This window comes from Rousettus aegyptiacus, unplaced genomic scaffold (genome assembly GCF_014176215.1).
Source record: "Rousettus aegyptiacus isolate mRouAeg1 unplaced genomic scaffold, mRouAeg1.p scaffold_m13_p_3, whole genome shotgun sequence".
Classification (NCBI taxonomy): domain Eukaryota; kingdom Metazoa; phylum Chordata; class Mammalia; order Chiroptera; family Pteropodidae; genus Rousettus; species Rousettus aegyptiacus.
In genome coordinates this window covers 152,100,682-152,112,847 of record NW_023416306.1, presented here as the reverse complement: position 1 = coordinate 152,112,847, position 12,166 = coordinate 152,100,682, and the positions used below count along the sequence as shown (strand labels likewise).

At 41.8% G+C, this 12,166-nt stretch overlaps 1 protein-coding gene, 1 non-coding gene and 1 pseudogene across 3 annotated transcripts in view; 1 reads left to right on the top strand and 2 right to left on the bottom strand.

The window, feature by feature from the left end:
- Positions 1–12,166, top strand: part of HEATR4 (HEAT repeat containing 4) — a 34,276-nt gene that overhangs the window by 2,429 nt on the left and 19,681 nt on the right. Inside the window, exons 2-3 of one of the 2 annotated variants that reach the window (XM_036218322.1) lie at positions 1,138–1,234; positions 11,148–12,095. In XM_036218322.1, coding sequence (XP_036074215.1) covers positions 11,218–12,095 — 878 coding nt within the window. In that variant the 5' untranslated portion in view covers positions 1,138–1,234; positions 11,148–11,217. Of the gene's footprint in view, positions 1–1,137; positions 1,235–10,532; positions 12,096–12,166 lie in introns of those variants that run through there. The other variant, XM_036218323.1, reaches the window with a different exon arrangement.
- LOC107504942 lies at positions 3,515–8,110 on the bottom strand (annotated as a pseudogene).
- Positions 8,962–11,572, bottom strand: LOC107505016. Its single transcript, XR_004950113.1, has 2 exons — positions 11,433–11,572; positions 8,962–9,460 (listed from the first exon to the last, which is right to left on the bottom strand). It is a non-coding gene; the product is annotated as a ribosomal oxygenase 1 (transcript).

Genomic DNA, 12,166 nt, shown 5'->3' with positions numbered 1-12,166 from the left:
GTTTCTCATCCCCAGCCTCTCAGATGGCAAATTATTAAGAAAGGACCTTAGACCAAAGTCAAATCCAAGGTAGCTCTGTGGGAAGATCTTTTGTAAATACCTCAGAAAGAATCAAGGTAGGGCTTCATAGAACACTTAAGGTTGACAGAAGCCTTCTAAAGTTTTTAAAGTGTGCCTACGAGATCCTATTAAATAATAGGACTTCTGGGCTTTTTATGGGTGTTGTCCTACAGGATTCTCATAGGGAGCCCAAAGTAGAGAAGTTCCTATCCTAGATAGACTCATAGTTGTGTATTTTGTCTCATGGAGTTAACTCTGCTAAGATTTTTAGAAACCACCTAGTTCTTGAGATAATTGTTCTGGTGGGAAGTACTGTGAACTTGAACAAAAAGGGAGGGTGCAAAATAAAAAGAGATCTTTGGACTCCTAATTTTTTTTTATCTAGGAAGCAGATTGAGGAGGCTTTTTAGTTGGTAATTCAGTTTTCTTACAGAAAATAAAGGTTTCAATTTAAAGGGTGAAACCAAGAGCTATAGAGAACAATTCAGAGAGTAAACTGAGCACCAATGAAAGAATTAGCAACATGTTCTCAGCTAGATTTCAAAATTGCTAGGGATCAGTGACTGTTGTGTGCCTCTCATTTTCCCCATTCTAAGTAAGAATGCGTATAAGAGTTATATCAATCCTACCTTTGTGTTTTGTGTGTGTGCGTAGTTGTTTCTTTAGTTCATAGGTCTTCAGATTGAGAATAATACTCAAGTAGCTATACCCAAGGAACTGTACCTGAGGAGCCTCATCTGTACCTGGACCTGATACAGATGATGCAGTCTTGGACCTTGCACCTGAGTGTGATACTATAATGACTGAGATTTCTGAGGAAGAGTGATGGGTTATATTTTATATATAAGAGGAATGTGAACCAGAAGGCAGATTTTCCAAAGATAGTTACAATATTTCCCATTCCACATGCTCTTTTAGAACCTTGCTACTCTTTTCAAGAGATGGACTCTGTTCTCCTTAAACTTGGGTGGGTCTTTGTGCCTGTCTTGGCCAATAGAGTATGGCAAGAATGATGCTATTTAGCTTCCAAGAATAGGTCAAAAGAATGCCATGCAATTCTGCCTTGATCTCTTGCAGTGCTCACTTTGGAACCCAGACCAAGAACCAGTGAAAACGAGAGAAATTGAGATCCCTCCCCTCAACTCACAGCTTTGCCTGGATTCCCAGCGGACAGGTAGTAGTACCAACTTCCCTGCCATATGAGTGATCAGGTTGAAAGTAGATCTCCAAACCTCGGTCGAACTACCCCAGCCACTTGGAACAGAGGTGATTCATTCCTACTAAGCCCTGACCAATTTGCAGACTCTTAGACTGCCAGCCTCCAGAACTGTGAGAAGTGCCTGTTGTTTAAGCCACCCAGCCCATGGTATTTTATTATAGCAGCCCTAGGTGACTAAGAAATAGTGCTTCTTGAATATGTGGCTTGATGTCTGTCAGTTTTGGGAAAGTCTCAGCCATTTCTCTTCAAATATACTTACACAATGCTTTGTAGCCATGACGTCAAAGAAAGTTAGGAATGACGCCTCTAAGAATGCCACACTATGATTTTCCAAAGTTTATTCTTAGAGCCAGGAAGCAAGAAGGAAAATAAGTCATAGTCACTCACCCTTGGAACATACTTCAGACTTACTATTCTAGAAACAGATGTTCCCCTTCGTTACCTCAACTCCTCCTCCTAAAGGATTCTTCTCTGAGCTCCATGAGAAAAAGATTAGTCTGGCTTTCCTTACATCAACATTTTCTGTATACTTTTGGCCATTGAATATTCTACCATGCGTTCAGTAGTTAAACCAGTAGTAAATACTCGATGGCCAGTCTCTCCCAGTGATGGAAAAAGTAACCCAGTATTCGTTCTGCTTTAAATTTCATCTATGGCTCAAAGTGTTAAGTAAAAGAAATCTAGAAGAAAAGGTAAATTTTTAACAATGAGGATGCTCTTACTTTTTTAAGTGGTATAACTCCAATGAAATCTTCTATAACAGGCATGTGTTATATTAGTAAAACTAGTGATAAAACAACTTATTCAAAAAAGTTACCTTAAAATACATCAATAATACAATGATATGAATTTGATATTATTCAGGGGAAAATTAATTCAAATAAGATTATTAAACACTAGAATCTGACCTTGTACCTCTCATGTCAACAACAGATCAATGCATTACAATTTGGGGGAAGGTGCCTTCTGGCCACCTCCAAGATGTGTACTGAAGAAGTTTAGAATTTGCTTCCAAGCATCCACCTGGGCCTTAGATTGAGCCCTGGGCTCCCCGCCCCAGATCACAGGCTTCTTCAGAACTTCGTATGGAAGCTGGACAAAAGGGGAAGTAAGGAGGTTCAATGTAATGCCCAGTCCCAGGGTAAGAGATGATCTGGGGCTTTTCCTTTCCATGGGCCTGGAACCGTTTAGAGGCTATTTTGGCATATAACCCACTCCTATTTCTGATGAATCTCTCAACAAGTATGGAAGATACAGTATTCTCCTCAGTTAGCTCAATCAGCAATCTGTCTCGACACTCTGGAGAGCTGATGCAGAGAGATGCTCAAGTGTGACAGGCAGCTGATAAGGAAGCTAAAGAAATCATCTATTTTTCTACACTAGACAGAGAATCATCTGTTTTTTTCTATATTAGTCAGAAAATGAAGTAAACTCAATAGTCTGTGATGTCACCGCAAAACCACAACAAAAAATAGAAGCAAAACATTGGACACTGATGGACTTCAATATGGAAGTAAAAAATGAAATATTTTCTATGAAAAACCAAGACGTTACATTGGTTTGACAGTTTATGTGTCCCTAAAACTCCAATAAGTTGGTTCAACTTTCCCACTATTTTCCATAGTTCCCAGTTGGTTATCCTGTAGAGAGCATGGATGGGCCTTAAGGGAATTCATGATGATGAACCTGAAAAACAAAACATTTTGTGTGTGAATGTGAATGGACACAAATGTGCATTCTATTGGATGAATGAGAGAGAAGAGGCAGCAATTAATAAACAAATGGCTTTGTGCCCAAATAAAATTCAGACGCACAGATATAAGGGAAGCAACTTAACAAAGAGAAAAAAATTGGTTGAGGATACTGAGCCCCAGCTCTACGTTTACTATGTGAAGAACTTCCTGAGACTTGGTTTCCTCATTTGTAAAATGAAGATGACACCTGCCTCAGACTGGTGAGGATGAAGTACTGAGCACACGCAGTAGTGTAAAAGAAAAAGCTGTCGAAACAAAAAGCTCTGTACTTTTTTGAAAAAGTTTCAGGGAAAAAAGGCAAGAATTGCTTTGTTGAAAAAATAATTGAGGAAAAATACCATAATAAATTAAGCTTTGCTTTTTTTTTTTTTACTTTAAATACATTAAGCTTTAAGAAAAGCTTAGTAAGCCTATCGTGGAACTATTTATATCAAATGGTTTAAATATTAAATCATTTATTGTCACATTAATCGCTGTTAAAATCACTATATAATTTATCTAAATGTCTTACTAGCTTTCAAAGCAACTAAATCATAAAGGCTCATGTGTGTAAACATGAACAACTTAAAATTTATTTACACTAGGAGAATTCTTATTCATCCAAGGGTAAGATATCTAGGACCTAAATATGTATTTGCTATTAAAATTTTTCACAGTTTTACATCTAAGTATTAGTCTAACTAGTAATTTACAGCTAAGATGTTCACTTCCATTCTTAAGGAGGAAACTCAAATCCGATAATATATTTGATATTATAGGCTTTTCTAAGGTAGGTAATCATTTATTAATGAAATTAAATGAATTGTTAAATTCAACATTAAATAATTAAGCAAATTACTGAGTACCAATTGTGTATGAGCCACTGTCAATCATTGTTACTTTTCCTTTAGGAGCTAAAGCCTTGTGTTCTGTGAGATACTAAAAGCTATGTTTTCTGCAGAATCACTCTCTTCTTACACAGCTGAAAAGGCATGTAGTTTATAAAAATCTTGAAAATTCATTGGACGTTCATTTTAACAGTGAGGAGGGGAAAATCTAATTATTAAAAAGAAAAAAACTACACATACACACTAACTGTGGCAGTTATTCTCAGGACAAATTAGCATCAGGGATGCCACACAATCGAATAAAAGATTACAGTTTTGGTGGGACTGTCCCCTTTTCTCCACCCAAGTGTTTGTGGAAGAAAATCTGGAGCTGCTCGCAAGCATCCACCTGGGCCATGGCATGAGCCCTAGGCTCCCCTCCCCAGATGACAGGACTGCCCGCAAAGTGTGCAGGGATGCCCAACACATGGGGAAGTAAGGAGGCTCAATATAGTGTCCCACCCCTGGGTAACAGATGATCTGGGACTTATCCTTACCATAAGCATTTAGAGGCCTCAATAGCATAGAATTCCACTATTCCAGTTGTAGTCATCCTGACCTACAAGGAATAGGAAGGCACTCTCAGCCCTTTCCACTGGAATGAGGCTCTTCTAGTCAGGTCCTTCTAAAGGGGTGTTCAGGACACCCAAAATGTCTATAAAGCCATCATTGGTCACCTTACTTCGAGTTTTGTTGCAAACTACAGGAGGCAGGGTTTCACCCTTACAGTGTAAGGCTCCTCCAACATTGACCATGGAGCCATTGATTATGACTACAGCAGTGATTCCCTTCAGGAACGAGGCTATGGAGAGATAGAGTTCACTCCCCTTTGGAAATCCCAAGCAGCCTGACTCCTGGACCCTTTACCTGAGATAAGGACAGAGCAAAAAGAAGAATGAGTTCATGAACCAGTGTGGTGAGTAGTGTCTGGAATTGGAAGTCACTTGGAGCTGAGCCTGAATCTGGGCTTTACCCTTTATCAAGGTTTGTGACCTTGAGATATTTACTTATTCTTCCTTTCCATCTTCCTTTCCACAATTTCTCCATCACCATTGTTGGTGACTTCAATAGCCATGTAGACGACCTGCTAAATACTTTGGCCTCTCAGTTCCTTGACCTCCATACCTCCAATGATCTTTTTTATCCCACCTCAGCCACCTACTCCCATTGTCATAACCTCAACCAAGTCATCATCAGTAACTACTTCGTCTTCGAAATATTGGCTTCAAGCATTCTGCTCTCTGATTAACCATCTTAAATGCTTCCAGCTTAGCCATTTTAGTACCACCCATTTTCATCTCTTTGAGACCTTGACTGCCATTTTTTTTCACTATCAATACCTCTCTCTTTTTCTCACTTCACACCTCATCCAGCTTAAATTGTAAGCTTCATTGTTATTATCACTCTCTTGTAAGCACTCTTAGCTCTTTTAATACCTCTCTTCCTTTGGTCATACTTGCCTAGAAAAGTGCTAACCTTGGTTAAATCCACCTATTCACTTCTAGTTCTGTATTTGTACAAAGGATCATTGCTGGATAAAAAAAAATACACATTTGTGCTAACAAATCTTACATTTATTTCATGCCCACAAATTTCAAATAAGCACCCATACTGCCTATCCATCTTATCACGCTTCACTGATATTTGCTTTCCACTTCCCCTAAAGATGATTTCATACCTTCTGCTACCTCCTAAAGCCTCTTGAGCTCCTATGCCTCTTTACTTTCAGCTCTTCATCTTTCGTGGATAAAACAATCTATTCAGTAGGAACTCTTCCTCTCTTCCCCCTGCCAAATCTACTTAGTTCCACATGAATTCAAACTCTCGGCCTTCCTCCTATTTTCCAAAGAAGTATCTCTGTTCTTAACAAAGGCCATCCCTCTGCTCGGCTTGGATCCCATCTACTCTTATTCTCATAGACTTTGTTCCTATAACCACTTCTTTCTCCTCCTTCATAATTTTCTTCTCTACTGGCTCATTCCCATCAGTGTGCTTCATGCTCTAGTACCTCTTACATTTTAAGCATAATCCCTTGACCCCCTTTGCCCTAGTTTTCTCTCTTTCACAGCAAAATTTGTGGGAAAAATTGTCCTCTTACTGGTCTTTTGTTCTCTATTCAGTCTCCACAGTAATTTGGGTTTGCACTATTCCACAAGGACTGCTCTTGTCGGTTACCAAAAAAAAAAAAAAATCCTAACAGCAGTCTTTTTTCTTGTTGTGGCTACTACAAAAGCATCCTTGACTGGTTTCAAATATTTGCTCCTCATAAAAGTACTAGGAATTAAATATCACCATCCCAATTTTTTTATAGGAGCAAAGAGGCCCCAAGGTCATGGAGTTAGTATTTGGTGAAATCAAAACTCAAATTTAACTTTAGCTACATCTTATTCTGGTTCCACTACACTCTATCATTTTTTCCAAGAGTTCTAGTGCTTCCGTCCACTATGAGCTCTGATTGAATTCTAAAATAAGCAAGGTTTATCTTCTGATTCTCTGATATCCTGAGCCTACAACCCTCAAACTATTTCCTAGTACCCAGGTTCTTTGGCTGCCAAGTTCTTTCTTTAAAATTTAATACTGTGCTCTCAGAGGAGGCATAAGAGAGGGTTGTTAAACACAAATATTTAAACATTAAATCTCCTTTCCTCTACTTCAAATCCAGGGTTCTCAAATGTGTTTGGGCACATTATAAAATACTAGAACTTAAAATTCCATAATGCCAACTAAAAACATATTTAGTAGCAGGAAATATATTATAGTAATATATAGTTGCATATAAACTGTCTACGGGAAGTGACTGAAAAAGGTAGTATATTATGATAGGGAACGGCTATCATGAATTTGTCAAGTTCTGTGAAACTCAAAGAGCGTTTATGAAGAAGAGACCTGATATATAGACCACAAAACTTAGAGTGACCCCAAAGAGGGACCCGGACCCTGAGCTCCAGTGACCAGGTTCTTGTCTTATGCCTTGAGAAAGAATTTAAGGGCAAGACAAACAGCAAGCAGGAAAGTGCAGGTTTTATTAAAGTGAAAGTATACACTTAAAAGTGCAGGCAGCTCGGAGAGATTGAGGGGGCGAGTCTGCCCCCAGCTCTGAATGAAGGTTTTTGTTTTCTTGGAGGTAGGGAGTATTCCAAGGCTATCCAGCTTGCCTCCCAGTCCTGGCTTGTTTGCCATGCCACCTGAAGGGAGGAGGTTGCTCAAGGCCATCTATCTTATCGCCAAGCCTTGACTTGTTTCTTGTCCTGGAGTCTCATGCTTCGGTTGAGTAAAGATCAAGGAAGAAATTCCATAGTTGTAGGGAGAGGGCTGAGTAAGGAACTGAGGAAAAATTTCAGAGCTGTAGCCTGGAGGGGAGAGAGAACTTCCTTAGACTATCTTGCCTCAACTGTGCTGAAAACCCTCTTTATTTAGGAAAGAATTTCCTAGTTTTACCTCTCAAGTTTTTTGGCCCGTGCAGTGGGTGAGCTGGATTGTGCCTGGTGCTGAAGAAACCTGGCACATAGCAATCTCCAGTCCCCACTCTGACTGGTTAAGAGGAGTGCAAGACTGGAATTGAGTTTTAACTCTTTGTTGAGTAAGTAATGCCCCTTAATAATCATAGGCCTTTTGTTTTAAAACGTGCTAAGTAAAAAGTCCATCTCTGAGGAGTTGCAGGTGTTCTTGCAGTGTTCTGGATTATTTATGCTTTTGCCCAGCTCTGGAGGGGCAACCAAAATGGCGTAGATGATAGAGGCTCTGTTCATTCCTTGGCGCCTAAATCAAAATTGTGATGGAAACAAGGAACAGCAGCAAGGAAAAATCTCCTAGGATATAGATGAATAAACCAAATAACTAGGGAGAAGTCCAAGAAGCACCCTGAAAGGGCAGAAGGTAGTATGGGGAGAGGACGCAGGGCTGCCTGGTCTCCAACAACTGAGTGAGATGGAAGAAGCGGCAGCAGCGGCGGCAGCGGGGGCAGTAGCGGCGGCGGCGGCGGCAATAGACGCCTCTTAAAGGGGCCGAGTCCACGAGTAGATTTTCGTGTTGACAGACTTGCTCACTCTGAGCATCAGTGCCGATTCAGCTGCGCACGCAGTGGGCACCAGGGACTTACAGGGAGACATTGTCAGAGTGACAGCTGAGGCAACATACGCTCTAAGTGCCGGCAGTATCCATTGTTCCCCATTGAGCCCTCCACTGCCAGTGTGCGGACACAGCACTGCCATTGCCGTGAGATCATCAGACTGGATAACAGAGGTTGCTCCACCCAGGAGTCCCTGAAACCCCGCCTTCCCCAGCTGTTTGGCTGATCAGCAGATTGCAGTCTCTGAACATGGCCTGATTCAAAGTTTAGTTCTCTGGTCTCTTCCCTACATTAGATATCTCTTGACTATTGTGACTATGCTGCTATAAACACAAGTATACAAATGTCTGAGTCCCTGCTGTCAATTCTTTTAGGTATATATCCAGAAGTGGAATTGCTAGACAACAATGGTAACTCTGTAATTCTTTGAGGAAACTTAGCCCCGGTTTAATATTTAAGAAAATCTTTTAGTTTCATCTCAGAGAACAAGCCCTTTCACCCTTTCTGGAGGGTCCCAGGTTCTGAGCACAGCTTGAGCTAAGGCACTAAAGTCTGTCCTCAGATTGGACAGTAAGAGATGGTGACCACCTGAATAGCATGGCCCCAGGTCAACTGGAATGACAGAACCCTATGCCTAAAAATCCGCTCTAGCATAAGTAATTATTTTCACAAGGGGACCTCTGAAGACTAGTAATCTGTAAGCCCGAAATTTTACTATTAGAAATACAGGACATGAAGAGTCCTCTTGTAAACAGTGGAATTTGCTGATAATCTAGCCAGGATCTGGGAGCAGTGGAGATGGAACTGAACCGTGTGAAGGAAGATTAAGTAGGGGCAGAGATGAAAGGGGGATGCAACGGGCTGCAAAGACAGATTCATTCTACTTTGTCATTTGTTCTCATCGGCCTGGTCAACTGAAGCATGCCAGAGCTTCGTGTATTCATGTGTCCCCTGCTTTACCTCTTTCTTAGTTGGACTTATGAACCACTGTGGTGGGGAAAATATGGAGTTGCAAAGACTTAGAGGTTTATTTTTCAAAGGATGACCGAGAAAAATCCATTTTGCCACCAATCCATAAATACAGTGCGATTTCCCAAAGCTCAGTGTACAAAGAAAGAAATTTAATAAATAGTTGAAGATACCCTGATTGAACCCCCGGGTTCTGTGAGTAGACTCATGGAATTATAAAGAGGTGGTTGCCTAGTAACCAAAATAAACAACTTTGGAACCTAAGAAACTAAGGAAGGTTTAAGATGCAGAACCTGGCTTCTCCCTTTGAAGATTGTGTTGTGGGAGGCCCTTTTGAAGGTATTTCAAACACTGCTGTTGTACCAGTGTCCGAAAGGAGCTCAGCAACAGCTGAATGATGATGGAAGGCAGTCTGGAGTAGTTGCAAAGATCTTGGATTAGGTGTCAAAAAGGTCAGTATTGCTTCAGAAGCGAGCTAGTGATCACAGTTGCATCTCTTCTCTCTGGGCCTCAGTATTGAAATCTGTAAGATAAAAGAGTAGGAACAAATCATCCTTACAGCAGAGTTTCCAGAGTAATCTCAGGAGACAGCACTATATCCATTGAGTGCATGGCGAGGAATGAGAAAGCAGAGGAGAAGTGAAGGAACTTTCTGATGAGAGAAACAGCAGAGAGAAGGGATTTAAAACCACTCAGGTTAAGAGGCTGTATTCCCTGATCTCCCTCTCCCCACTAACTAAGCTTCTTTCTTCATACATCCCACAAATACCTCTTGGGGTTGTTTCTTTAATGTGTATAAAAACCTCTGAGAGCTTGTTAAAATGCAGATTTCTAGGCCTCATTTGCAGCCTACTGAATCCATATGCTGGGGTGTGCATTTTAACTAGCTCCTCAGGTGATGTTGAGGCCCTGTCCTTGAACCATATTTAACGCTGTCCTAGAGCTGAATGTCCTCTCTTGGGCCCTACCTTAGAACTTCAGAATCTGTGGGTGGAGGTGAGGCTATATTACTTTTTAAAAGCTCTCAGAAGTTACTGTGCTATGGTTTATTCTTTTTTAGCCTTTTCTTCTGTGGCAGTTTCTACTGCTTTAATGACAAGGAAAAAAGCAAGATATTATTCTTATAGCACACATTATTCAGCCCACTTCAACTATTTCTGCAGAATAATGGTACCAGACCCAAGGGGTGAGGGTAGGGGACTGAGAAGGTGAATAGAGAGTGAAACTATCTATGGAACCTCTAAGATACCACCCGTTTTAAGTCTGGATTCTTATACCACGTTTTAACTGGAGGCACGTGGCTTAACCCTTCCAACCCCACACCTGCCTGTCCACCTAAGTTCCTAGAAGTGCAGCAATAATGCTGGCAATTGCTACTTATCAGACTACAGGGCTTCGTCTGCAGTTATGCCAGGTTTGAATAACTGTAGGATGCCGTTTATTCAATTTCTTATGTGGTCAGTGCACAAAAGCACCTGAGACCTGCCACTCTGCTCTTGGTTCTTAAGGGGTGTTTGTTGGGAGAGAGGACCCTGCCTCGAAATGCTGGTCCAAGTACCATTTGTGGTTAATATGGAGTCTCACAAGATTAAAAATTAAAATAACTGATATGGACTATAAGTAATTTATAAATTTGTGTCTGACAAGGATAGGTCAAGGAAGAGTTATGGAGCAGGCAGAAATTGAGCTGGCCCTGGAAGAACGGGTAGAATTTGTGTCAAGTGTGGAAGAAAGGCTATTTCATTTAGAAGACACAGATGGAAGCTCCACTACGTGAAGGGAAGAATACTTGGAGAAGAGCTAGGACACTCAAGAGGTTACATGTCAGAACAAGGTCATTAACTGGAGGTCATTAAGCATTAACAGGTCACACTTGTGGGGAACCCCAAATGCCAGGCTGAGGTATCTGAACTTTATGCTATATAAGAACAGAGAGAAAGCAACGTTTGAGGAAAAACTGAGAGCATGAGATACTGTTGGAAAGGGGATAAAGGACTGAGCTTTGGAGACAAGTGTGAGAATTGGAAGCAAAGATCTGATACAAAAAATATTTAGAATGTTGCACAATTTCCTTCTTTTGTCCTTCTAATTCACATGACTTGCCTTCCCTTGCTCATCTGTCTTCCAAGTTCTTTTCTTTCTGTACTATTATGGGCTACCAGTTTCTACTAACCTAGAGCTCTCACCATTTCCTCCCATTCCTTTAACAGGTGACTGGTCACGCCTCCTGGCCCTGCCTCTGGACCAGGCAGTGTGGAAGGAAGCACTTGCTGGGAAACAATGACCAGGACCCAAAGGGAAAAGAACTTTCTCCCCTACTGTCTCCATCGGTCACTACCCCCACGGCTAGCATGGGGCATGATTTTCTACTTAAAACCAAGAAGCAATGAGGAGTGCACCTCCATCTCCAGTGTGCCTCCAGTCTTTGACTTCAGCCCACAGTACTGTGCACACCTCAAGAACCAATATCTGAAAAAGGCTGCTTCAAACCTTACCTTCTCTCGGGAGGTGGTGTGGCAGCGAGGGCTGCCCAGCATTCCTTACAGCCATTACAGCTTTGACCACGTGTACAATGCAGACAACATCATCCAAGTTCCTTACATCAGGAAGGCCCGAACTGAGAAACCTGTCCGCTTTAAGTTCTTGGATTCTTCGGGTCCCTCAGCAAGGGTTACCTCCCAGGCCATGAAGACAGAACGCTCTGTCAATCTTAAGAAGCCAAAGAAATCAAACTTAGCACGCACAGTCCAGGAAACATCTTGCGTTCACATTCTTCATCCCTCAGGAGATTCAGACACACTGAGACTGTCACTTTCTCCAGATATGAACCTGGAGGAAAGGGAAGCGTGGCTTCCTCCTCCTGAGAAGGAGGCCAGAGCCTGGGAGGCCATCGTGCTGGAAAAGCTGAACAAGCGCACTGCCCGATGGATCCAGAACAAGCGTCCTCTAAGGCCTGGGGTGTCCCCCAACAAGTGGCAGAGCTTCCTGCGTCAGCAATATGACTGGAGCCACATCCGGGATGAGCTCACTTCTGCCAGCGACCTGGAGCTCTTGAAACAGCTGGAGGAAGAAGAGACAGCAGATTTTGAGGATCGAAGTATCATCGTGCCCGCCCAGGAAAAAAGGGAGCCAGAGATGCTGCTTCCTGTCTATTATAGGTAGACTGGCTGGGCCTCAGACATGCCTTTGAGAATCCTTGGCTCCCCATCAAGGATTCCCTGGGTGGGCT